This window comes from Ciconia boyciana, chromosome 1, assembly GCF_034638445.1.
Source record: "Ciconia boyciana chromosome 1, ASM3463844v1, whole genome shotgun sequence".
NCBI lineage: Eukaryota > Metazoa > Chordata > Aves > Ciconiiformes > Ciconiidae > Ciconia > Ciconia boyciana.
The window spans coordinates 208,264,302-208,292,263 of record NC_132934.1 but is presented as its reverse complement, the minus strand read 5'-3'; the positions used below and the strand labels follow the sequence as shown (position 1 = coordinate 208,292,263).

The 27,962-nt window shown below is 44.3% G+C and overlaps 1 protein-coding gene across 1 annotated transcript; it reads left to right on the top strand.

Annotated features, from left to right (window-relative positions):
* On the top strand, positions 1–27,962 carry PANX1 (pannexin 1). Its single transcript, XM_072850709.1, has 5 exons — positions 1–235; positions 10,109–10,248; positions 21,090–21,313; positions 22,329–22,996; positions 25,552–27,962. Exons 1-5 carry the CDS (start codon positions 55–57, stop codon positions 25,635–25,637), a joined length of 1,299 nt encoding a protein of 432 aa, XP_072706810.1. The 5' UTR covers positions 1–54; the 3' UTR covers positions 25,638–27,962.

Sequence of the window (27,962 nt, the reverse complement as noted above, 5' to 3'; positions counted from 1 at the left end):
CAGCCGAGCCGTGCTGAGCCGGGCCCGGCCGAGCCGAGCCGAGCCCAGCCTGCCATGGCCATCGCGCACATCGCCACCGAGTACGTCTTCTCCGACTTCTTGCTGAAGGAGCCGCCGGAGACGCGGTACAAGGGGCTGCGGCTGGAGCTGGCGCTGGACAAGATCGTCACCTGCATCGCCGTGGGGCTGCCGCTGCTCCTCATCTCTCTCGCCTTCGCCCAGGAGGTCTCCATCGGTAACCGGCCTCCCCCGCGGCCCCCGGCGCCTCCCCCGGCGGACAAAGGGCTCGGCGGGGCGGGGGGCGGCGGAGCGGTGCGGAGCTCCGGGGCGGGGGGCGCGGGAGGGGGCCCGCGCTCCGTGGGGCTCAGCTGCCGAGGCGGTTCCGCTCGGGGTGGGGGAAGAGGCGCCTTTGGGCCGTGGGGAGAGCAGCCCCGCGGGGGAGCATCCCGGTGGGGGAGCAGCCCCGGCGGCGGGCGGTGCCTCCGTGCAGCCTTGCCCAGGTGCGCTGGGCGTCCCGGCTGGCCGTGCCCGCTCTGCCCCGTGCCCTCCGCCTCCTCGGGGCATTCCCTAGCCCCTGTCACTCTCTAACCCCTGCTGAGCAAGAGCCCTGCCAGCTCGGGTGCCGCATCTTCTCCCGTGGGTGTGATCTGAGGAGGCCGGGGGGCCACGCCGCTCTTTGTTTCTCGGTGCCGCTCAGCCTGGAGCGTGAGCTCTGCCTTGAAAGCTGCCCGTGTGCTGCCGTCCCTGGTGCTTGGAGGCTTTTGCCATTAGATCTCGCTGTCATGCGGCAGCTGTCAGGGAGAGGTGCCAAGGAAAAGGGGCCTCAGACCGCTGCGTTTGGGCTGCGGGTGGCTGAGCCGTGAGTGGGGGCTGGTCGCCCGCTCCCCGGCTGTGGGGCGGGATGGGCCGTGGAAGCGCTCCCCAAAGCTTTCCCCTGCTCTGCTGCCCTTCTGCAGCTGTTCCAGTTCACCTTCTGGTGTGAATCGGTAGATGAAGCTATGCTGTACAGGCGAAGGGCCAAGTTTCCTAATTATTTGGCTGTCTTTTCCTCCCCCCCACCCCATCCTCAAGTTACACCAGTGCTCGTGCAGCAGCCGCGTACCCAGCCCTTTTCAGAGTCTGAAACGATGACGAGACTTCTAAATCCAAAAGACAAGGACTTGTAACTTGGGGGCTCACTTGTAAAATCTTATAAGATTTGCTCTGCATTTAAGAGCAAATTGCTTATAAGAATTGCTCTGCATTTAAATAGCACTATATGAATGAAGATTTCAGAGGTGAATAAGCAGTACTGTCCATTTTGAGACAGGGGTGAATCACAGGACTTCCACCCTTTCAGAAATAGTTTGATTTACTGCATGTACCTGTTTATTGGCATTCAGTGTCGTATACCTGAGATACATCATCTCTAGGTTTGAGTCGGGCGAATGTCAAGAGAGTGGAAGCTGGAATGGGACTGTGAATTAGTGGTGAATCTGTGCAAAACCATCATGAATAGCATTAATCAGATGCCAGACTGCTTAAGAGGTAAGAGGCCCCAGACTGCTGTATTTACATCTAGCTACTCGCCTATTGCAGTAGATGCGGTTTTGACCCAAAGCACTGTGGCCCGCAATAACTGCGCAGAGGAGGCAAGGACAACCAGGCTGGGAATGCCAAGACCAGAGCCGAGCCCTGCGGCAGCTCTGGTCAATCAGAGACTGGATGGATACAGCTGTATTGCTGTAATCTAACCTGCTGCTTTTAGTTTTAGATCTGCTACTGATATGTGCACATTTCTTCCTCTTAAAGCAATGAAAAAGAGGGCTTGCATTTCCATGTACTAGCTCATATATGGGCCCCTTAGTTCTTCTTTCTTCTGCTTCTCTAAAAGCGCTGGATCCAGTTTGAAACAGTGCCTGTGTATCAAGGTCTCTTTTATAAGCTCTGCAGAAGTATTTCTTTCATTTTCCTTCCTTACGTAAAGCTCCAACATGCAGTTGAATTGCAGAGTTTGGTAAAGCATGCCTTTCTTTCGGAAGAATTAAGTTCTCATCTTCGCTAATCAAATATTTGGGCCTCAGTGCATGCTATATATAATATATTTCAGTATTAAACTAATTCAGATTGAATCTGTGACTGCAGTAGATTAATCAAGGAAGAATTAAAATGCATGCTACATCTTGCATGTGCTTTATTTTGCTTATAATCCTGAGAAGCTGTTAGAAGAAAACATGGGGTTTAAAACCGAGCTCTTCTATTTGAAAAATAAATATGAAAATAAGTATGAGAAATATACCAGGCCCTGGTGTGAGTGAAACTACACCACGTGGTTTCCATACAGAAAGCGATACTATATCAGCTGGGCTGCTGTTACGGCTGTCACCTATTTCCTGCACAGTCCTTGCAGCTTAGCGGGCTGGCTGCTTGCGGGGGATCCCGAAGCTGTTTCCATTAAGGCTTTTTGGGTGATAGTGAGGGTCTTGGGGGCTGGATATGCCCGGTTCTGTAAGCACTAGTGTTCAGCCAGCAATAAAATAGAAAGCAAGGATTGGCTTCAAACGCTTCCTGATGTGATTGCACTTTGAAAAAGCTCAGGAGTGCTAAACTGAGAGAAAATGGTAGGGTCTGTTTTAGGTCTGAAGAAGAGCAACTCAGAATCAGAAGCGGTTGTGAAAGTGGTATGTGAGTCACAACATGGAAATATGTCTGCCTTCGGGTGCAAAAATTGAACACCCTTTCCCAAAATGGATGCTCAGTTCCTATTTCTGTTGGGATAATTGCATTCTGCCCACCTAAAATTCTCTTGGCACCTCGAGCCGTCACCTTCCCTTCTGGCTCTGCTTTGCTGTTCCTTTGCAGTGCAAAGGTGTCAGATAACTGCAGTTTTCCTCCGACATGCAGTTGCTGTTAATTGTGCAAAATGATGAAGATATTTATGAAGGCCACGGAGGTTTTCTGAAGCCTCCAAGTAACTTTTAGTTTTGATAGAAGTTTCAGGAAATGAATGAGATTCCAGTTGGGTATGGCAGAGGATTTCTCTGCCAGAGGCATGGAAAACCCAGCCACCGTGCTCAGCCAGCGAGCACTGCCGGAACTCCCGGGGTTAGTGCCTGCACCGCACTTTGGCATCCTTCAGGGGCAGGAGGAGAACTAATCTAAGTTTATTCTTGGTTATATTTTAGAAACCCATGGTCAGCTGCAGGCTTGTGTTGATTTTTAGGCTGGTTCTGGTAGTGCTTAGCTGTGATTGAGCTGTTCCCTGCCAGTCCTGGGAAGCTTTGCTGCTTGAAATCCTGTACCTGTTATCTCTTTACAGCTAGACCTTGTTTTGTATAATTTTATACAATTTTTAATATTTTTATAATGTTTTTTTATATATATAATTTTATACTGGGAAGTTGAAAATGGAAATAACAATAGGACTGTAAGGATTTGAACAGTGCTGGGTATGCTTATATTACTTATGTTATGGCCTTATATTATTTCCCCGATATAATTTAACAGTTCTTAGGGTAAATATGCTACAGGTGGTCAGGTAGTACAGTAAAAGAAACCATAGAAATGTGGCTAAATCACCCATCCCTCTTAGAAAAGGGAAAAAAAAAAAGATAGGGGCACCCTCAGCAATGTATGAGCCACAGAATGAGTAGAAGTTTATCTGTGTCATTTTTCCAGGACCATGTTTTTAATAAGAATGGCTTTGAGCCAGGATTGAGATTCCAGTTTTTAAACTCTGTGTGTATATATTATAAGGTATGCTTTCTTACTGTAAACAGCTGAAAACATAGATATTTATTACCAAGGCACTGCTCATTGCAGGATACTGCTGACCTAAGCAGGTACAGACAGTTGAGCAGAGAGGAAATTGAAACGAGCTGCTTAATTTTGGCAGAGGCTTGTTTCCAAGTTAGTTCTGGGAAGAATATCAGTGGCTGGCTTGGGTTGCAGCTGAAAGAAAAGCAGATGTGAGAGCTGTCCAGTCGACATCAAATATTTGCATCTTTTCCTGTAGGAAGGGAATTGGGAATGGCTCATACGTGCTTAAGCCCAGCGGCTGCTTGTCACCAAATGATGTTGTCTGACCTTCTCTATAGCGCAGGCTTTTGGGCACTGCTGTGCGGCGGGCAGCCTGTGCTGGCTGCCTTCACTGCGGCTTCGCATGGGAGGTGATGGCTGGGAAGGGAGACGAGGAGGGAGGGAGAGAGCTGGAGAGGGGAGCAGAAGGGAAGGGTGTGCAAAGATGGGCAAGTGGAGTCTTGCCCTATGCTCTATGCACCATGGGGTTAATGTCCCCATTGACCACTTTGGGCTTTCCCAGTGGTGACAATCCTTTCTTGTCCTGCTCAATTTCCACCTCATTTCTGGGAGGGTTTTTCCCCCAGTTTGTTTGTTTTAGTCGTGTCCCCCCCCACTTGGCTGCCTGTGGGATTTGAGGTGCTTTGGCCAGCAGAAAACACAGGGTGAAAGGTGCTAGTGGGGAACTCTGGGTGCCGCATCCCAACAGCTTCTGTGGGTGCCACGGCAGCAGCGGTACCCACCTGCAGCATCCCTTATTGTACGTCCAGCTGGGCCCGTATCTCTCTGTACAGGTTAATCATGTTTCTTGGTCGTGAGAGTCAAATATATAGAAAGGGGGGAAAAAAAAAAATTGTGAGACTAAATCATAACAAAGATACCAAGAAACCGTTTTAACTCTTGGATGAGGCTCCTTTCCTCTCCTGCTGCCCCGTTGCGGGCCCTCCCTGCCGATGTCCCTCTCCCTTGATGCTCACAAGTTGCTGGGGAGGCTTTTGGGAAATAATCCTGTCTTGTGACTTCCGTAAGGGCTGGGGGCTAAAGTTAAGTTGGGTGTAATTAGGCCAAAGACTATTACTATGGCAGCTGCTGGCTGAGAGCTTGAAAAACATCTCCAAGCGCTGCTGAAGCAGGCTGTATGCTAATAGTTGGCGCCTGCACATCTTGCATTTAGTTCAGCAGGGTGCTCTGAAACCCAGGGCATTAACGACAGGACTGGGTCAACAAGTGTGCAAGTCAGCCAGACACAGTGAACTTCAAAGCATCTTTCGTTAGAGATGCAGACCCCGGAAAGCAGCAGCATACGCCGTGCTGCTCTTTGGCACATAAAGAGTGCTCAGTAAATAGCAGAAGTTACCAGCGTCAGGAACAGGCCTGCCTGGGGAGCCAGGACAAACTTGTAAAAACATTTACTTTAATGTCAAGTCTAAATTGTGTTTGGATGAACATCTTCAGCTGTTGGTGAGGAGATTTTTTTTCTGTTTAACTTCTACAGAGCCAGGTGTACATTTCCTATAGAAATCATGGTAAGCTGCTTTTGGTGCCAGAATTAATTTAAAAAGCATCATGGCTCTGTGGTGTTGCCTGAGATTTGGGGTACCACCAATGTTGGCAGTGGAGCCAGATGATCATTGCTACTGGTTTGAGATGTTCCTCCTTCAGGTGAAGGGAAACTTTTTTTGTTTTGCTTAAATCTCACTGCTGGGAGTTTCATTCACAAGTTTTTTCCCATGAATCGAAAAACCTATTGCTCTGACGGCAATGCCTGATAAACACCCAGCTCTTTTCCCACTTCATGATTTTGAGACTTCTCTGAGGGATAACTGGCAGCCTCGTGGAGAGGAAAAGATCCTTACTGGCTCCTCTGACCCACTCCACTTAAACATTGCATCACCTGAGCTTTACGTTCTGCTACTACTCCATTGCCAAAGTAAACCTCAGGGAACAGGTTCTTTTCTCCAGTGCACCCATTTGTGTCTCTCCACACTTCCTTCTTAAACATAGTGTTTATTCCGTTTCACCCAACCTGCCACTTTGGTCCATGAGAAGCATCTATAAATCTAATAAAATAATTCCTTCTGGTCCACTCTTAATGCATGTGTGTACACCCACACATACAGTTGCTTCTTTGGCATGCATTGGGACATCTTTTTTCATATTTAAAAATCTTTTTTAATATTGGGGTGGAGGATGTGCGTTGGATGGTGCCTGGCAGTCTGTACACTGTGTATGTGTGCCTGGATTTTCTTGTTTGTGGGTTTTTCTTCAGTGGCTGCTAATGTGGATAATTCTTGCTAGATAAAATCAGGTGTTTGGGTATTGTGGCTAGTTCATTTTGCCTTATGGAAAATTATAGTATTAATTAATGGCTAGGTTTTCATCCAAGCTTATACAAATCTTTTCCCAGTGATTGCAGTGTATTAGAACCAAATAATTACCTACTGCAGGTTTAATACTGTCAACTACAACCACCTGATCCTGGTTCAGGAAAAATAGTTCAGCATATGATTAACATTGATTCTTGGAAGTACTCTCTATTAGTTGTAGTTTCTTAATTAGATGTTTAAGTCAGAAGAGGGGTGTTGAGCCACTGGGGAGGAAACCAGTCCAGCTTGCTGGGTTTATGCTCTCTCTGGTAAGGGATGCAGCCAGAGGATGCTGAGCCCTCTGCTCCTCCTGCCTTGCACCCCAGCGAAGCAGCTGGATACTGAACAGGGACTCTCTCCTTCAGATTTGAGATTTTCCTTGGGATTCTGCGAGTTTCTTTTTGTAGGTAGGTTTCTTTTTTTGGAAAGCATCATCTACAGGGGCATTAGGGTGGGAATCACAGAAGTTACTTGTATCCTGCTCATTTAGCATCAATACCAAAATTTCCACCTCCGTTTGGGCACAAGGAGCCAGAGTAGGCCCACTGCTCGCATCTCAACTCTGAGAAGTCCCAGCTGGGACTGGGGCATCTTCTTTTAGACACCTGATGACAGATCCTTCCCAAATGAGCTTGCAAGACTTGGGCAAAGCAGATGAAAAGGTGTCAGCAGGGCACAGGATCTCCACCTGTAGGCAGCCACATGCCAGTTTTTACAGTGCTATATAGGAGCTGCGGAGGTGCCAGTTGCAGAAGAAAAGGATTCTCCTGGTACAGACACAGAGGAGATAGCTGGGGGCTTGTTGGCAGAGCACACATGAAGACGTGCCGCAGCTGGGTGGGGTGACAGCTCGGCCTTGCTGCTCGCTGGCTGCGGTGACGCAGGCTTGTAGTCTGCACTCAGTTGCATGCCTGCAAGTAATTCCTGCCGTCAGCGACCAACGCCATCTGACAATCTTAGTGCACTTGTAAGACTGAGATTTTATCATACGTGGCTGCGCACCTGTTGCTGCCTTAAGTTTCTGCGGCTCTTTTGGGTGGTCTCTCTTTAGGGCAACCATAGTAAGTGGCAGTTTTTTATCCTCATTTGTTTGCAAAAGTGTCAGTCAAATCCCCATCACTTCCTCTCCAAAGTTGATTTAGTACCAGGCAATGATTAAAAAAAAAAAAGCGTGTTGCCATGTGTAATGATAACTTGGCCAAAGACTGTTGTGGCAACTGCTTAACGAGTGCAGTCATTTATTATTCCTCATCCTTCCCACTGTGTATTTTATCTCCCTGTTGTTATGGGCTTGGCTGCTGCTTCTCTTTTTCCCCTTCTATTACTCATGGGAGCAAAAGACGGGGAATGGCTTCGTGTCACCAAGGCAGGAGGCTGTTCCTTTGACAGCAGAGGACTATTAGCCTTTCATAAACTAGACCTGTGCATGCATGTGTGCACAGTGGGTCTGTGGAAGGCGTTTGGCCCTTTGCCTAATTTCTCCTCTAAATAAAACTACAGATTTTATTTTTCACTTCCTCCAGAATAGCCCAACATAAAGTAAATTATCTGTATAGATTTATTGCTATTACTCCTTTGGAGGGGAGAAGGAAGGAAAAAAAAATGGAAAACTATGACCATTTTCAGATGCATTTAATAATCTGTGTTCTGTGTAGATTATGCACAAAAACAACCTCTCTGTTTAATCCTTAACATTACCATGGTTAGTGCAACGTTGTTATTTACATTAACAAGTGTTTACAACCAAGACTGCAATAAGTTAATTAAAAAACAGTGCAATAACTGGAGTGTCCCCAGCTTCTGCTTGATGTCGAGCTCTATCTGCTTGGCTCCCAAGTCAAGTTGCCAAAGGTTTCCAATGTTCCAATGAAACCCCGGGGATCAGAAGAGCCAGGTTCACTGCTCTGCTGCACCACTGGCATTGCTGTAGCTATTCTGGTAAGAAGTTGTGCACATAAGTCTTTGGAGAAGGAGGATGGCTGCCTTTTTCATCACTAATTTTGGAGAAGGAGTCTGGCTGCCTTTTTCCTCACCAGTTTAAACACTCCATCACTTTCAGTGGTTGCCCAGCCGTTAACGAGAATGAACACATGGAATGCGTTTCTTGCTGAAGATACACAGACATGAATAGGACAAAGCATCTTTCTGATGAACACTCCTATTGCTTGCCCTTTGAAAGGGTCGCTTGTTTGCTGCTTCACACCGGGCACAGCCAGCAGCAGGAGGTTCGTTAAGTGATGAGAGCAGAGTATAAATGGTCCCTATCCGGTGGAGAACAGGCACCCCAATTGCCTGCTCTTTTCTTTTCTTTCCTTTTTTTTTTCCTGCTGTGTATTATTTCTTGCGCTTCCACAGCTAATGGAAATTCTCTGGAAAGCAGAAACTCCCGAAGCTTTGGGAGAGTGCAAGTGCTTGTCTGGTGCCAACTTTGCTACATCACATGAGCTCTGGTCTGATAAACAGTAATTTGTTTTCCATAAGGGAGGCTTGTGACAGGTCAAATTACGTCCTTATGATACTACAGCCATAGAAATAATTATAATAGTGACTCATAAGGAAAGGCTTTTATTCATAATGCTCCTTGACTATGCTACACTGTAAAAAGGCTATACAAGTTACAAGGCAAATGCAGTAGGCTCTTGTTACAAAAGAAGTTCTTATTCTCTAAAAGCTAAACCAGCAAAAAGGCACTAATGATACAATCTTATACAAAATACTTTTTCCCTATAAAGCACACAGCGATGTCATTAGCACTAATTTTGATGAATATGTTAAGGAAAAAAAGGCGCAATATTTCCCCCCTCTTGCTCTTCTGATATTAGTGTGTTGGAGGAAGCGTTGGAGGTTGCTCTTGCAAGAGGGATGTTCATGGAAGAGCTGACTCCACTTTGTGTAATAGTTCGGTGAAACAGCTATCCTGTTCCAACATTTAGGAAAGCCTGCTGGAAACGTGGGGTTTTTTGCTTTCACTACCAAAGCTTCAGAAAGAAAATCAAAACCCCTCATCCTGTTTTACTGGCTCTCAGCCAAGCAGCCACTGATACTCCACATCCAATAACCACTCTTCCTCATTGGAGTATGCTGCAGTAAGGCTCAACTGGTGCCTGTAGCTGGTCAGAGCAGAATTTGACCCTAAGGCTGAGGCTGGCTAAACAGCTGCTCTTGCTGTCAGTTAGTGCCCTGATCTTAATTTTAAGTTCCCGAGCAGCTGGAGAGGTGCTGGGAGTGAGTGGGGATGATGGTGGTATGCCTGATCCTGGGCACAGCACATCACTGCACTGGTGAGGAGGGGTCTGGCACCCTTTGGAGGTGTCTGGAGGCCACGATTGCTCTGCCAGAAGTTACATGAGGAAATCCTTGTTTTCACCTGTGTAACTTGAACCCCACAAAACTCATGCACAGTCTCAGAGGCAGAAGAAGTGGCAGCATCCTGGGCCAAACTTGGCCTTGCATGACTGCAAGGACTGCTGGGCTGCGGGAGTGGTGTTTGAGGTCTCGTTTCAATAAACATGTAAGCAGTAGGTTGCGCATTTGGGAAACGCAGCAACATGATGGTACATGATGGTAGCTTTTTCCTCGGGAAACCAGCCTTGTCTGATCACACTTTATATCTGCTGGTTCCCCTTTGGCCAACCTGAGTCAAGTGCAAGCGAGAGAAACAGGTCTTGGAGGTCATGTTCCCCCCAAAAGTTAAGAATATAGGCTTAAAAGACAGGGACTTCTAATATACTGTCTCAACCCTTAGGAGACATCAGAAAGTCCCTGAGGGAGTTTAACCCTTTGAGTGCAGTGGGAATTCAGTGACTTTCCCTGCAGAGCTGCTGTGTTTCCTTTGATCTCTTAACCTAATAGCTTTGGATACCGTGAAATCCCAAGTGTGAGCTTTTCTTCCTAAACTTGATTTCTTTTTTTTTTTTTTTTTTAAATCTTCTGAGGACATGATAACTTTTGCTTTGTTTTTCCAGGTGCTCAGATAAGCTGTTTTGCACCCAGCTCCTTCTCCTGGCGTCAAGCTGCTTACGTGGACTCCTACTGCTGGGCAGCTGTGCAGCAGAAGCAACCATCCCAGAACAACTTAGAAAACATTCCCCTGTGGCTGCATAAAGTATGTACAGATCTCTTTCTCCTGGAAAAATTGTCCCATGTAGAAGCCTGCCTTTGCCTCGCTTTTCTTGCTCCTCTTCTCTGCTGTAGTCCTTGGCTTTGACTTAACTCTATTTTTAGAGAGAATGTTTTCTTTCCTTTACTTCCAAAGAGGGTAGTACTAGAGGACATATTTTCTGCTTTTAAATAAAGGGTCTGTCGTGCTATAATAACACATATCACCAGTTATCTGACACAAGAATAATGTTAATGTTGCTGTGTTGCCCTGGAGCTGAGTGCCTCACCTGGCTTTAGCCAGGAGCTATTTTAAAATCAGGATACAAGACACAACAAGTGCCCTAATGCTTTTATCAAAAGCTTACTTTAGGAAAACAGGTTAGTAAAAACATTTCATATTTTTATTGTATTACACTTGGCCAATTTTGCATGGAGAGGAACTCATGGCAGATAGGCATTTTGGGAGAGGTGAAATTCATCACTGGTACCAACAGGTTTAACCCTGTCTTCAGTGTGCTCTTCTGAGCTTCCACAGACTGTTCCCTTGCAAACTGTGAGCTGGATTTCACTGCTCCGGGTAAAGCAGCATCATACTGAATACACATTAAGAGACTTATTTTATGGGTAGAAAGTGCAGTAGGTACTAAGATACTTGGGCTGGCTTAAAGTGGTTAGCCGAGCTTTGGCAGGAGTTGCAAGCTCTGAGTAAATGCCATGCCAATGCCTGGAGCTGACTCAACTCGAGAGGCAGCGTCGCACTGCTTGGGCAGTGCTGATGCCAAAGTTAAGAAATGCTGTTGGAGCTCTGCAAATTTGGGGTGTTGTGTGCTGCCTTCCCCAGCCCTTTTATTACTTGCCCAGCAAATAAGTCCCCTGGCACTGGGAGGGGAGGAGAACCTGGTGTTAGAGGGAGCTCAGTCTGGGACCTGCAGCACCTGTATTTCTGGGTTTTGCTGGTGTATCCCATACCCTAGCTTTTATTATCCAGTCAGCTGGTGGCATCTCCTCTGAAAGACTATTCAGGGCTGTCTCTGATTAGTTTACTGACTCAAATCACTAACTGTAAGGATTTACTCCTGCCTTCTCCACTCATAGCCTTGACCCAACGGTCTTGCATTTCATGAATATTAAAGACAGGCTTGTTGGTTTCTAGCCTGAACTCTTCCTTGCTCAGCTAGTGCTCCACTTCCCTTCAGCCAGACCTTCTACAGAGGCCATTCAAAGCTGCTGGGACATCTCGCAATGCAGGCGGCTTGCGTGGGTGGAAACTCCACCTGCAAACCTGGATACATTGCTGCCCCTTCCTCTTGAGGGAATGAGTTCTTGTTACCCAGATTCTTTATGTTGAATTTTATGCCATAGTCACATGCTGATAGCTGTAAGTCTCCTAGTTTGCCAGCCATGACTAATAGTTTAAGTAGTCATACTTTTATGATGCAACCCATGTTAATTTCCTGACTGGTGCTGTCTCAGGAATTGATGCAGGACCCTTCTTCCCACAGTTCCTCCATGATAGCTTAATGGTATGTGACGTTTCCTTGTAAACACCCTGCAGACTGGCTGCAAGGAGTATGTCTGAACAGCTGAGTCAGAGCTTGTAGCAGAGGCTGGGTGCCTCGTCTTAACCTCCTAAAGCCATGCTTAGTCACCTACCCTTCCACTGAGCTGGGCAGTAGGAGCTGAAGATGCTTTTTGGAGGCCAGTATTAATTCATGTCCTTCTGGTTGTTCATCAATTTCCATGCTTAACAAGTTTCCAGGGAAGGAGAGAATGTTTTCTTTCCTTTAGTAGTAGTTAATAGTTAATAGTTAATAGTAACAGCTATTAACACTGACCTTTGGTTCCCACTGTGGTGGGAACATCTGAAGTTGTTTGGCTGTTGTTTGCATCCAGGGCCAGCAGCGGCCGGCTGCTCTGCTGGGTGGCTGGCCATGGGGGCTGATCGCTTCTGCAGGGAAAACAGGGCTTGGGTTGTCTCCTGGTGCAGGCTGTGTGCTGCAAGGTATGTACAACCTCATTGCTCTGCAGATTTTGGCTAGATAACCATTTTTAAAATGGGTAGAGCAGAGCCTTTGTGGGAGCCCAGTGATGTTAATGAGACAAGAGGGCCTTTCTAAGCTTAGGTGAGAGAAGATTTGACTCCGCAGTGCAAGGGCAGGGATGCACATAGAGGGACAGCGGGGATCGCTAGGCCCAATTTTTCTTAAGACAACACTTGAGGCTTTTTTCCTGCTTTCTGAGCAGCAGTGCATTTATTTGCAAAGCTCTCAGATTCTTTCTAATACTCTGACTCACGCAGCATCTCACTATATTGGCATGCTAGAAGGCTTCATAAGAAATGCTCAAGGAGGCATTAGATTATGGTTTTGGGGGACTGAAGTTGTAAGCCCCAATTCCTGATTGAAATGGATGGATTTCCTTACGGCACGCTTCCTGTGCTCTCTCAGAAGTGCTGTCAAAGGTGTGCATCCTAGGACAGTGCTCATCGTGGTATAGAGTGGAAGTAGGACCATGTAGCTCTTGGCGAAAAAGCCAGCTTGCAGCAACTTGCCCTGCTTTTGTTCTAGGCATCTGGTTGCTCCAAAGGATTATCAAAACCAGGTTGCATTACAGAAAAACTTCCCATTTCCCTCCTATTTCAGAGTACAAGTTTCACTGGGATTTTTGGGTTTTCAATCAGTAAAGTGTATGTTTTGATTTTGGGCAATCCCCGAAGCTTGGGAACCTTTACCTGCTGTCCTTTGTGCTCTGGGAAATCTCTCCCAACACTTGAATTGATCTGTTTGGAAACTTGGTTTGGAGTGGAGAGGAGGAGCGTACTGGAACTTTCTGGGTTCCCTGCCTCTCTAGTGGTCTGTGCACTCCCAGAGGGTGCCCAGGGCCTCTCTCCTTGGAGCACAGGATTTTTGAAATTTCCAGTGATCCTGGAATAACTCTTCACACTGGATAACGCTTAGCAGAAAGCAAAATGAGTTGTCTACTCAAATGCAAAATTCAAGAAACAAACTATCTGCAGACTGATAAATGGAAAGAAAAGACTATGGGATGTCCTGCATATATTCTTAGTTTAACGCTAAGATTTCCTCCTCTTTGTCAGTGAAAAAGCTGACAAAATGCTTATATGGTTGAGTCCTCTGACAAGACTCATCTTCAGGTTTGTCATTGGTGAAACTTAGTCTGGTCGGGCTTCACTCTTCTGTTGTCTCTGTTTTCTTCTGGGGTTTTCCATTCAGGCTTAATCCCTTCAAGAGGTTTCTTCTATCTGTCCGAAGTGTCAGAACAGAGATGCTGGTTTCTAAAGATGAGTGGGGAAGAGAGACAGACAGTGCTGATGTGGGATGGAAGAGTCATGTATTTGCTCCCCCTGTGCAGACAGTTTGCTTCTTGTCTCTAAAGACGAGTGCTTCACCTGGCAACTTATTTTGATAAAGCTCAGCTTGATCCTTAACTGGAATAGAAATAAGCTTTTGGCCCTTGTGAGTGGGCAGTCCTTGCAGTCCAGTGGAACAGGGACTGCACTGCAAAACCTTTTTAATCTGTAGCACACAGAGAAATTTTTTAAGTTTTAAAGCTGTATCAAAACAAAGTAAGCAACAGGTGGGTTAAAAAAGGTCATGTATAGTTTGAGATTCACTTTCATATCTGGAAGCAGGATAATATCCCAACCACATGGCAGCCTTCAGAATGATGAGTCGTTTATAGCTCACGTTGGTGCCCTGAAAGCCAATGAAACATCTCCTATCGACAGGAATAGGATCGTATCCAGAGGGAGCTTAATACCTTTGCTTCTGGAAACATGTCATTGCTGTCATTAGCCTGTTTGGGGGCTGGTGCCTTTGCTTAGGCTCTTCATGGTGGCATATGGAAATTTGGAACTGCAGAAGCAGACACTTCACTGTGATCTTATTTTTTAATGGGTAATATTTTCATCTCAAGTGAGTGAAGACACTTCAGTGCTTCCTTCCTTGTTGAGTGCTGTATGCCAATGAATTTTCTCAAGGCCTTAATTCAGACCTGTGCAGCTTAACAGCTTTGTGCTATTGTACTTGAAGTTAGTGTTTGACCACTGTTAGGTATGGTAGAAGTCTGAATGCTTGCAGTCACTTTAATAGTGTTTGCCCAGAGGAAATAAGGACTGAAGATGCAGTAAAATTAGAAAACTGTTGTTTTCTAAATGTTGCTAAGTGGTTCTCGTCTTCTGCCAGCCATCTTTATCCAGGCTTTGGCAAGCTCTCTGTAGATTAGGTCCTTGAAAATGCCTTTTAGGGCACACCACCCTTGGTAGCTATATTTTCTTTGGATGATAAAAATATATTTGAACTTATGAAGAATTTTTTGAAATGCCCTTTTAACTTACGTGTTGTGTATTTACTGCATCTTAGCTGGGAATGTTATACAATAGACTATTTTGTGGTTTAGTCTGATTTTTTTCCTTTCACCTTCAGGAGAGTGTGGTGCTAATGCTTCTTTAAAAGGCAGTTTTGTGATTCCAGTGTCTTATGTGCTTATGCAAACAGATTACTCAAACACTTCTATTTCTATACCCGTGCATACGTTCTGGTTGAACAGTTAACTGGTTTCTGACAAATTAACTTAAACAGACTGATGTCTTCAAAGCTTATTTCCCTGGCCTCCCAATAAATCGTGAAAAAAATCATGTCATGAGAATAAGAGGAATTCATTTTGATATTTGTAGTGCTAGCACCGTATGTGCATTTATCAGTGAAAAGCTATGCATATGCATCAGGAACTGAAATGTAGTGAAGATGGTTCATGCCATTCTGAGTATTTATCTGAATGTAAGTGTTCACAAAGTCTGGTAAGACAGAGTGGTTTTGGAAAACGTACATTCAGTTTGTGCAGACAATCTTCATGAGAGGAGCAAATGCAGGCACTTGAATAAAATGGTCATGACTTCAAAAGAGTTCAGTGTGTTAAACAGATTTCTAGAGTTTGGACTGCATGCATGCAGGTTGTTTTTCTTCTCCATTCATAGTAGCTAGTATTGATTTAAAATTGCTCAACCTATTTATGGTCAGTGATGTAAGAAAACAGCACACATCTGTGAAGTGTAAGTGTTTTGATGTGCATAAATTATTTGCTTTGACGATAACCTTTATAGCTGCTTTTGGAAGTGTAGAACACAAGACTGAAAGCAATGTGTTGTGCTGAGAGGGGGGATCAGGGCTCTGCATCATAACACTCCCGGACATCCTATTTCCTAAGCTCTTGCCGTCCAGAAAGATCATGCTTTCTGTATTGCAGGGCTTGGTGGAGTGTTGTGCCACAGACTACCAAACAGCTGGTGCCAGACCTGGTCCTCTCTTCATCTTTGACTGCCCACACATCTTTGGATGTGTTACTCTCTGAGTACAGCATGAGATACGGAGACACACTAATTCTGCAGTTCCCATTTCTGTTATGTGTTGCAGAGCAGTGACGTTGAACACACACATCCTTAGCTTGGAGGAAGGAATCCTTCTCTGCACAGATTTCTGCTCAGATAAGGCTTGGATTTCAGTGCCTCATCAATACTGGTTAACATGGGCTTCAGCGGTTTCTGGTGTTGAGTTGTCAGACATATCCTGCTCAGCTATCAGGTGCTTGTCCTGGTTTCGGCTGGGATAGAGTTAATTTTCTTCCTAGTAGCTGGTGTAGTGCTGTGTTTTGGATTTAGCATGAGAATAATGTTGATAACGCGCTGATGTTTGAGTTGTTGCTAAACAGTGTTTACACTGTCAAGGACTTTTTCAGCTTCCCATGCTCTGCCAGGTGCACAAGAAGCTGGGAGGGGGCACAGCCAGGACAGCTGACCCCAACTGGCCAAAGGGCTATTCCATACCATATGGCGTCATGCTCAGTATAGAAACTGGGGGAGTTGGCTGGGGGGAGCGATCGCTGTCTGGGCATCAGTCAGCAGGTGGTGAGTGGCTGCATCACATGTTTTTTTGTTTTTCCCTGGGTTTTGTTCCTCTCTCTCCCTCTCTTGTTATTTTCCTTTTCATTACTATTATTATTAATTATTATTATTATTATTATTTTATTTTATTTAAATTATTAAACTGTTCTTATCTCAGCCCACAAGTTTTCTTACTTGTGCTTTTCAGATCCTCTCCCCCATCCCACCGGGAGGGTGGAGGGTGAGCGAGCAGCTGCATGGTGCTCAGTTGCTGACTGGGGTTAAACCACGACAGTGCTCTTGGCTTTCAGGAGGAGTAAGGGTATAGCCTGTAATGTATGCAGTGCTCAAAGATCTGTCACGTGAAATGAGCTGCAGCAGTACAGAACAAGGGGCAGTTGACCTCTTGGCTTCCTAGTGCTCTGCTTCCTTGGGACCTTGCTGTCCCACCCAGCGTGCCATCAAACTAAGGGACAAGCAAGGCAGGTGAACCTGCTTCCATCATCTTTAGCTTTCAGGAGCTCAGCAATACTTAGGAGAAAACATATAGGGGACTCCAGTTTGAGTCCCTGGTGCATGTGATACTAGTTTTGTCTGTCTCATGCGGAATACTAATCATACAGTATCTATGCCTAGTACCTTCCAGAAACTTGGATTAGCCCAGCTGAAGCTCTGCTATTCTGTTTTTAAGTGGAAAACTTGTTGGGTCTTTGCCTGTCCTTTTCTCCTCGCAACTGGGTGGAAATGAAAGCTCTGGGCATCCAGGTTGAAGCACGGTGTTGTAGCCCTCAATGCACTTTCACTGATAAAGCTCAGAAAGGAGAATTTTGCACCATAGGATATTGTATCTGTTCTAATCTGCTTTCAGAGGACCTTTCTTCAGTTATGCAATCTCATACCATCTTAAATCCAACATTGTGAACTTGCTGTTGAAAAGGAACTTGATAAGTAGACAGCAAAGGAAAAACTGAGTTTTACCTTTAGGGCAATATCTTTCTCTGGCATATCTTTGACCATATAGTTCTTGAAGTCAGTAGCACTTCCCATTTAATGTAAATACTATTAACCATCCAAGACTGAAGTAGCATTTCCTCCTTGTGTATTTGGTGCCATGGAAGTAAATACATAAACCATAAAAGAAAGGCTTATGGCACATGCTCATCCATGTATGAATACCACGGAGTCCTCTTCTTAAAATGGGAAGTCATTATGTGTGATTGTAAAATGTAGTCAGATGAGCTGGATAATCCGAATCTGTTGCTCTGAAACCTAGGACTCATGCCAGATGACTTTGCATTTTCACTTCTGCCTGTTGGTTCAAGGCCTTAAATTTTAATGACTCAAAACAATTCGCTAGTTATCTAAGCCTAGTGTTAACAAATAGAACAAGCGTATCTCTCATTTTAAAAAAAGCCAGAATCCGAGAAGGATGGAGTTATGTGTCAAGTGCTGTGGAAGGGCTGACAAATACAGGCTTTTGTTTCCAAACAAAAAGAGCTGGACTAATGGTCACGCTGCTGCTCTGGTTTTGAGACCATTCAGAAAAGAGCTGCATAGTGTTTTCTCATGCTGCCATAAGCTACAGCTTTGGGAGTGATGAGAGCCTGGCAAGGGGAAGCCCAGCAAACACGTGGCAAATGTGCCTTTGCCCCACCAGTGTGATGCTTCTAGGTGAAGAGGCAGCGGTGAAGGAGTCGGGGAGAGGAGGAGGTGCAAGGCAAGGTGGCAGAGGCTGGTCTTCATAAGACAACAGTCTGTAATGAGACAGGGGAGATGGGTGGGATTGGAGGCGGTCTGGGGATTGGAGGAGGTCAGAGCAACAGGGCTGATGCCAATGTGGTACACAAGTGCAGAACATCCCCACAGAGTCTTTTTCTAGGTATAAAGGAAGAGATGTGGACTGGGACAATGGAGGTTTTGGGCTGTGACTTCAGTGTGTCAACTATCTTGCGTCTTGCTGCATGTCTTGTAGGCCTCAGGGTAATGAGATCTCAGGGATTAATTGGATACTGCTGGTGGCGTTTCCAGTTTTGAGGCTCAGAAAGGGAATTCATAAATCCTCTGACACCTGTAAAATTTCAAATGAGGGAGTAGTAAAGCCAAGTGGTATAAACCAATGTAAGAAGCTTTGGCTGTTCCTTACTAGATCAGACGTTTCTTTGCTGTTTCTTTCCCCGCCTGGCACCAGTGGAAGGGTGCTAAGAAGTGTATGACACAGAAGTAAGTGAAGTCAAACAGGGTTTGCAGCAATCTTATACAAGCTGGCATTTGTTAAGGCCTATGGAAAAGGTGTTGCAGGAGCTTAGATAAGTTTAAGCTGTGTTTGTAGATAGATAATTTCTATTTCTACATAATACAGAATTCAGAGGACTGAAGGAGACTGGCCATGAAACCATAAAGTTTTGGGTAGAGCAAGGCATCCAGAACTTTAACCTGAGTGACCCAATGGCATTGTCCACAGAGGTAAATATGAAGGGCAGATTCTTGAGCTGTTGGGTTTGAGTTGACAAGATGTCTACAAAAACACATTGGATATGCCAGAGCTTTACATCTCAATTGGAAAGGACAGATCTGGAAAAAAACAGATGATCTGAGGTTATCTGCTGTGTAGGAAGAGGGAAGAGAGGAGGCAGTGAGGGCAGAGTTCTGCAGGGTTTCTACAGGCTGCTGGGGGTAGGGGAAAGATCATGTCAAGGGTGCAGCAAGTAGAGCCGAGAGCTGGGAGATGACAGCCACTAAGGACATGTTTTTGAGAGAATGAGCTTGCTCAGTTCAGCCAAAAGCAGTTAGCAGTTCAAAAAGAAGAGCAGCACCCATACCCAAGGGCTGTCTGGGCTGCTGGCGTAGGTAAGAGTTCTGGAGGGAAGAAATTCCTGATGGTGACTATAGACAAACCATTTGGTGAGCATGGTTTAGTGGTGCAGAAGATAGTATGGATTCAGTGGAAGTACTGGGCAGATTAGCAGTCCCCAGCAGTTCCAGGAGATCAGAAGGAATCCTCTGGATCCCTCTGGCTTGTGAAGTCAGTCCCCTGCAGTGGAGATGGGACAGGCTACAGCTATGTTATAGCAGTACAGGGTTGATGCTGGTTCCTTTCTGGTGAGGAAGAGCTACCTCTAGTGGGATGTACGTTATAATTACAGTCAACTCTGCTTTGTTAACCAGGTTTCTGAAACAATCTTGTTACTGGTTAGCCCATCCCTGCAGGATTTCTATTTCAGTTTTAAAGGTGAGCCTTTCTTGAAGTTTTCTTTCTTGAGGACTTATCTAGAGACTGAAGTAGCAATTTTGGCCAAGCTCAATTGTGTCACTACTGAGCAGAAATGGTTAAAGTATTAATTTTATAAGAAGGGTTGCAAGGGAAAGCTGACCTTTAAATACAGCATTCTCTGTTTTCTGTGGCTATTTAGTGTACAAACTTCTGATGTGACTCCTATGTAGAGAACATGCACATCCAGAATGATGGTTTGTATTAGTCTCCAGTTGCTGATGCAGTTCCTTTAAGAAGTCGGGTTTTATGTGCTAATATGCCATATGCATTCCTAGTATTAACAATAACATAGGATTTTGCTTTAATGGTAGGTGATATTAGAAGCAGCTTTCCTGCACAAAATATTCAATAACATCAAATTATTTATTTTGTGCATACAAAACTTGAATGTCTCTTAATGCAAACACAAGTTAACACGTTAATATTAGGTCCAGATTCTCATCTTGTTAAATATCTACAAATGTAAGTGGAGCTGTTCCACTTGCACTGATTAATGACTTCAGTCCAAGTTTCCTCTAAAATTCTCCATTGGCTTTTTCAATGAATGTGCATGTGTGCATGGCTGTAATGTTTAAGATGCCTTAAATCTGTTTCAAATTTTTTCACCACAACTAATTTAAAATTCCATAGGAACTGATGCTGGATTTGAGTTAAGTGTGCTCACTATCAAAAGTTGAATTTAATGAATTCGAGATTAACCAAATTTGCAGTACATTTTGTTAACTAACTCCTTGTCTAAGTAGATCTTGCATCGTGTCTCTAAGGGTAATGTTATGTATGAATGTATGCCTTGAATATAATGTCACAGTAGATAGAAAATGCCTTCTTTCCGCAGCTGGAGGGAATTAGAGATTAAATCTCATGGTGAAAAACTCCTACTCATTGATGACTAGAAGAAAGACAGAAAGACTTCAAGCTGTTGTATTTTATACCTGCTTCACCCTTTCCCTAAGCAATGGGGACTGTGTAAGGACTGACTTCCTAGTGCTGCATTAACACCAGACCATTCTGATGTCAGGTGCTGGTTTCCATTTAGGAGTTACCTGAAAATACTTAAATACCCTTAAATATTATGACCATAGTTACATCCTTTACAATCTCTGTATGTCAGGCACTCTGAACAGACATGTGCCTTTGCAGGCAGATGCAACGCTATAAATGGTCTATTCATTAACCTCCTGACAGCTAATGGAGAGCAGGAGAGATTTTGCCGGTGTTTGGAGCATTTAAGTTGCTATGAACAGTGGTGACACATTCGGGAGGGAGAGTTACGTGACACTATCGTCTTCTTCCAGTCAGCCTCTCTGACAGCTGCTTTGGTTGCCTTTGCTATTTGTTGTTCCCCGGGTTAATGCTGCCTCTCTCAATTTCAGCTCCAGCAGTGCAGTTCTGAATATGCAATGAAAATGTTATCGGGATCATGGTAACTGCTTTTTTTTTTTTTTTTTTTTCCCCAAAGCTCTAAGCAGTAGCAAGGTTACTGGATCTGTCTGAAAAGAGAATTTGCTTCCCTACATATCCCAAATAACCCAAAATCCCAAATCCCAAAAAGTGGGTTTTACTAAAAGCATTTAAATAAAATTATAGGGAATTTAATAGACTTATAGGGAATGATGGTGACTGGCTGACACTTTATATACAGGTAGAGCCTAATCTGAATTTTTTCTCCCTTCAGTTCTTCCCATACATCCTTCTGCTCGTCGCTATCCTGCTGTATCTACCATGTTTGTTCTGGCGCTTCACTGCAGCACCTCACCTTTCTTCAGACCTGAAATTTATTATGGAAGAACTTGACAAAGCCTATAACAGGGCGATCAAAGCTGCTAATAGCGTCCGCAGCGGGGACCCCAGGGACCCTACTGACTTGGTTCCAGCTGTTAATGAGAACTTGACACAGAGGTAAGATGCTGGGGCTTGGCTTTCTTTGCTCTTTTCCTTAAGCTCTTAACAGATGTGACACCTGCACTCTTTTATAAATTTGTTGCAACGGTTTGAATGTTGACCTGACACACTTTAAATTTGGTTAAAAAAAAAAAAGACATCTGAAATCATTACTGTGGGCACTTGGAGCTGGAACTTACAACTTTCTTTTTTTGAAGAAAACATTTGATGAGCTCTTCAGATTACTAATTACCTGAGATGTCCTGATTTCTTTAGTTTTAGTAGGTGTTAATTAGTTTTACCCACCACAGCATAAGAAAATAGGGATGTCTGCAGTCTTCAGTTCTCAATGTTCTTGACAGTCGCTTGCACGCCATGAGCAAACTCTGTTACTTGTCATCTCCTGTCCTTTCAGATCTAGGTCTGCAAATCTTGTGTTTAAAGAAAAAAAACAACAACCAATAAAAACCAAACACTAAAAGCAAAAGCCCCCTCTCTTATCAAATTGGTGCACTGTTCTAACCAGATCCAGTTTCTGCTTCATCCGAGGTCAGGGTAACTGTTTCTCCTTGCAATGTGGGGGTACAAGCAATGCAATGGGGACTTAGGTCTGTTCTTTAAAATGTGGAGTTAGGTCTTGACAAGTAAAAAGCCTTCCAGTGCGCTATTACTGAACAAATGCTTGGGAAGTCTGTTTTTCCTCATGGATTTGTTTACTATACCTATTTTGTATTGGAAAAGAACAAAAATACTTTTTTGCTGCGAGGGCAATACTTTTTTCCCATTTTCCAGTGTTTGAGCTCTTTTGTCTCTTAAGCAGCTTTTCTGTATTAGAGTGTCAATATTCTTCATTCATCTGCTATTCTGTTGTTTTTCTATTGACGTCAATAAAACTACCCTTGATTTACCCCAGTAAGAGCGAATCCTATCTTGTGTCTATTTTAGAGTACTAGGTTTCTTTGAAATTTGAGGTAGGTGAGTGCTGCAGCATCTGATCTATGTGATTTGGTTTTTTTCTCTCTCTCTCTTTTAGTTTGTGGGAAATATCTGAAAGCCACTTTAAGTACCCAATTGTGGAGCAGTACCTGAAGACGAAGAAGAATTCCAAATGCCTAATAATTAAATACATTATCTGCCGTTTACTCACTCTAGTAATTATTTTCATTGCATGCCTCTACCTGGGCTACTACATTAGCCTCTCTTCTTTGAGTGATGAGTTTCTCTGCACTATCAAAACTGGGATCTTAAAGAATGACACAACTGTTCCAGAAGTGGTTCAGTGCAAGCTTATTGCTGTTGGTGTCTTCAAGGTACTCAGCTATATTAACCTGCTAGTCTATCTTCTAGTGATGCCACTGGTAGTGTATGCAATGTTTGTTCCGTGGAGGTGGAATTCAGGTATTCTCAAAGTGTATGAAATCCTGCCAACTTTTGATGTTCTGAAACTCAAGTCAAAGTGTTTTGATGACTTAAGCCTTTACCTCCTCTTTCTTGATGAAAACGTGAGTGAACTTAAATCATTTAAATGCCTCAAAGTGCTGGAGAACATTGCAGTTTCTGAGAAGTTTGATGTCATGCAACTTCTGGTAAACCTTGGTACTATTAAGACAGATACTGTGGATGGGAAGCCAGGGACAGCTGTGTTGCAGAAGCCTGAAGAAACAACAGAAGAGCTGGAAAAAAATGCAACAGAGCTACAAGGTAAGGTGACCTGCTCTTTCTTTAAAAAGAAAAATCAAAGAAAAACACCACAAAAACATCAGATCCAAACCTGCTAGTATAGAGAGAGAAGGAATCCATTAAACCAAAACTTAATGCAAAACAAAGCAGGCTTCATCTAGATGTGCATTCCTACCAAAAACATTTTAATATATTCTACAAGAAAAAGGACCTGCTTAGACCTTGCTATGTTGTCTGCAGTGTAACTGCTATAACTTCACAGATGTGCCAGAACATTGTGGTGTTGCAAGTCAGTGGCACAGGCTAGACGCTGAAGTGTCTGTTAAGTTGGTGGTCCTTGCTGACATCTCTGCTCTAGCAGTAAGAGGCTTCAGCTGTCTGAACTTGAACCCCTTAAGACCACCTGCACAGTAGAAGAGCACTAGATTGGTCTACAGTAGGTTGCGCTTGAAGAAGCTCCAGTGAGAAAGCTGGTGATTTCAGGACATTTCTTTTTCAGAGATTAGCTCAAAAGAGTAGTAACTGCTGCTTCTGCTTTTCATTCAGGCTTTGGCAGTGTCCTGGTTTCGGCTGGGATAGAGTTAATTTTCTTCCTAGTAGCTGGTATAGTGCTGTGTTTTGGGTTTAGTATGAGAATAATGTGATAACACACTGATGTTTTGGTTGTTGCTAAGTGGTGCTTACACTGGTCAAGGACTTTTCAGCTTCCCATGCTCTGCTGGGTGCATAAGAAGCTGGGAGGGGGCACAGCCAGGACAGCTGACCCCAGCTGGCCAAAGGGCTATTCCATACCATATGGCGTCATGCTCAGTATAGAAACTGGGGGAGTTGGCCGGGGGGCAGCGATCACTGCTCGGGGATGGGCTGGGGATCAGTCAGCGGGTGGTGAGCAATTGGATTGTGCATCACTTGTTTTGTACATTCTTTTATCATTATTATTATTATTAATATTTTCTCTTCCTCTGCTGTCCTATTAAACTGTCTTTATCTCAACCCACAGGTTTTACTTTTTTTCCCCAATTCTCTCCCCCATCCCACCAGGGCTGGGGGGAGGGTGAGCGAGCGGCTGTGTGGTGCTTAGTTGCTGACTGGGTTTAAACCACGACAGGCAGAAATATTAGATGAATGTAAAAATAAGTCTGATGCTCAGAAATGCTGCTGGTGGAGGAACAGAAAATGACAAAAGAAGGGAAGTGGGACTGGGGCCGGTGAACATGCCCCTGTTCCTTCTTACACAGAGAGAAAGGAAGGTTGACTGTAAAGTGATTTTTGCCAAAATGGTCTGAGTCGATCTGGGTTGGTACAGCTGTTCTCTGAATATTCCCACCAGTTCCTAGACATGATCTGCTCTGAGCAATCGCTGTTATGAGATGTAGTCTTAGATTCTGTATTAAAAAATGTGGTATACCTTAAATGTGATTCCAATTCCTTCCTCAAGTGCAGAATTAGAGAAGAGAAGCCAAATATCCAGGGAGAGGCATAAAGGGCTGGAAAAGCTTTCTTCCCATTTGATGTAAGCATGGCTGCTGTCGTAGCTGTCCCCACAGAAGCAGCAGGACACCTGTGCCTACATCCCCTCGATGAAGTAGTTCAGACTCTGTGGGCTGCCTCTTCACAAAGTCCTTCACTCATGGAAGTGAAGATGCTTTAAAACATTTAGCAGCTGACCTGAGTAGGTGAGCACAATGCTGAGGGCAAGTTAAAGAATTGTTTCAAAGGCAGGAAAAAAATTAAATCTACTGTCTCTTCAGAAAGCTATGCCCTGTGCTTAATAAAAAGAAGCAGGAGCACCCAGAGGGTAACTGTTCCTCTGTACTTTGGTCAAGAAGTTCTGGTAGGCTGAAGTTTGGAGGAGAAGTCAATTTATACAACAGGGGAATTCAGAACAAGCAAGCAGAATTATTTTCAAACTAGAAGTAGTACTTCTGGCAGCCAGCTCTAGTACAGCAGTTTGGAGTGATTCTGACAGAAAATAGTTTTCCCCTTAAATGTGCCCCTTTTTGAAATGACAGGTGGGTGGGTTTTGGTAGGAGAATTCAAGAGCCCAAGGTGGAGGTCTCTGCTCAAGGAGCTGAAAAAGCTAATAGAAAATCTGATTCATTTTTATCTGAAAGCAGAATTTTTCAGACTGTTTTCAGCTCACAAAAACACTTCAAAGACTTGTTTTCCTCCAGAGCAGAACAAACTCGTTCTTGAAGCTCTGTTAAAATGCATTGCAGAAAGAAGCTGCCGTTCCATGACCAGCTCCGGCTGGTGCAGCCTTCTCCTTCTGCCTGGCTGCAGCGGCAGACTTCGCCTGTCAGCAAAGCTTCACCCATGGCTCGTCGTCTTTCCTTCTGTCACTGGTGGCATCAGCATGTTTTAATTAGTAACCGTGTTAACAAACCAGTGGCAGATGCTGACTCTGGACCGTAAGGGCAGGGCATCCAGCCGCTGGGTGCCGCATCCAGACTGCACGGGGCAGCTCCAGGACAGCCAGCCTTGCGCCACCGTCTCGGTGGCTGTTCCTTTGTAAATGAGAATATGTTGAGTGGTTTGATGGCCCTTTCGCTTCTAAAGGTTTACTTTCTCTTTAGTTTTGACAGACAATGATGCAAGTGGCAGCACGAGTCCGAGAGAAGATAAAAAACTTCGCCAAAGGCTTATAGATTCTTCATGCTGATGGTTCCCTGCCGCAGCAGGCAGGAGCTTCGTACCGCAGCGGGGCTTATCCTCTGCCTTCGCTGTGCTCAACGCAAGGTGCTGCTCTTTGAACGCAACCGTCTCAATAGCCTGACAATTCCTCAGAGGCCAAACTGGTTTATGGACTACTTGTTGTATAATAATCAGCCATCATGTACCTGAGAAAGCATGTTGTAGACTTTCATTATTTATTAAAAAAAAGAAACAAAAACACACAAGGAACAAGAAGAACAAAAATATCTGTTATGAGTAACAAGTGACACGCATTGAATGCAATGGAAGCTGGCAGCAGGAAAGAGCTAGCTCTATACTGTACAGGGATGAGAAACATAACCCTGTCGGTAACGAAAAGAGATGGCCGCGTTGCGTTCTGAAGTGTCGCTCCGCTGGGAGCGGCCATCTCAGTTCTGGGGTTTAAGTGAGGCATCTTGGGGCTCTCTGCCCTGGGAAGAGGGTTGGGGGGGGGATGATTGATTTTTTTAATTGACTCTGGTTAATCTGTACCAGGTGGTGGCTGGCCACTGATATTGGCTGTGTCTTCACAGGAAAAATAGAGGTTGCACTGTTCAGCCTGAGATGTCTTGGTTAGCCACCTCAACATTGATGTCTGGGATTAACTACTTGGCACTGATGGAAAAGAAACTACAAACAGGCTTAGTATAAGGGTACTGTAAATGTTAGGGATTTTGAATTTTCTGTGTATTCATAAATTAATAATGTCTTAACACCTTTTTTTACAAAATGTAATGATATGTAAGCTAAATGTTAGTTTAATTTCTATTTCTCAGTTGTTTTGGTCTTAGTGACTAACAAATCCACCTTGGAGTTTGGACTGAAGATCAGTGAAGTTTTTGTAATGGGTTGTAGAAGTTGTTTTGTAATCTCTGTATGTGTGGAATTTGTTTCAACATGCTCGTAGTATCAAATGCAATATTAGTTGTGCTGTTTTCCAAACCCCACTTGAGAAGACAGTCTTACTTGTATACAGTAGCACCTGAGTGCCTCAGCAGAGCCAAGCACCCGACAGCCAAAGCGAGGTAGATGTAAATATGACAGAAGGCTGTTCTCCACACACACCCTGTGGCTTAATTTAATTAAACATAAGGTGCTGAAGTAGATTGGAACAGACAAAAGAAGGGGGAGCATTTGTAAATTGGAAAACTGTCCTGGTTTGTTATTGGACTGTTTTGGGAGAGTAGCATTCGGCTTTAATGTCATCCCCCCTGCCCAGGACCTCTACCTTCAATGAACATTAAAATGACCCTTGTCTTGACTTCTAGCCACAAGGTGAGGTGGGTGGGGGTTTAAGCACCACAGTGGCAGCGTGTATCTTTCACAAATGTTATATGCTCACTTGTTTTTCCATTTCATCCATGTAACTGAAATGTTTTGCCTGTTGCCTCTTCCAAGTTGTCTTTTTAGACAAAGTAGGACCTTTTTTATAGCTAGGTAGGACTTCCATTTTTCCCGTTAATCTGTGTCACCTGCTGTTGTGTTCGCAACTGCTAGCATTCTCCATATGGTGGAGGATAAAGGGGAAAAAGAAGTAACCGGTGTTACCATCTTTGCACAGAACTGTTTATGTGCTGCAGCAGATTTCAAAGAGATAGTGCACCTACTTGAATTTGGCAGCTGTTGTTACACAAATGGATCCCCAAGTGCTGCCATACTATACTTTGGGCTAGTATTACAAGAACTCTTCAGTTACTATATGGCTTTCAGCTAAGACAAGCCTTATTTAAAAGGAAGTCTTTAAAGCCATAGTATTATGCTACCTCTGCATAGGACAGTAGAACAGCTGCAGTCCTAATGTCTGTTGCATTACTAGCAAGAAACAGAGCTTGTGTTGGATACTGGTGGTCCAAACTGCTCAATTTTACTGCCGTACTTCTCCCAGCAAACCTACAACCCCTCTGACCTTTTCTAGATTGTTTCTGTCTGGCTGTGCTGATGTGTTGCTGATGGTCCTTTATATGTGGGTAATGCAGATGCACATTGTGCATTGTGTGTTTCGAACAAGGAGCTATAGTGCAATACTAAGATTTTGTGATGTGGATGTGTTTGAGCTGTTTGATGTAAGTAGAGTTCTCAGTCTAAAACTCAAAGCTCCTGAAAGCAACGTGTTCATGTTTCATGTTGGATACGAACCTAACTTTTTACTAATTCCCCTTTTGTATTTAAAAATGACTTGCTGCAGTGAATCTCTCGTTGTCTTCTAAAGTGCTCAATAAAATATGTATCAGTTCTTCTTGGTTATTTAAATAAAAACAATTTTATGAACTACAGCAGTGTAAGTGACTGAAGG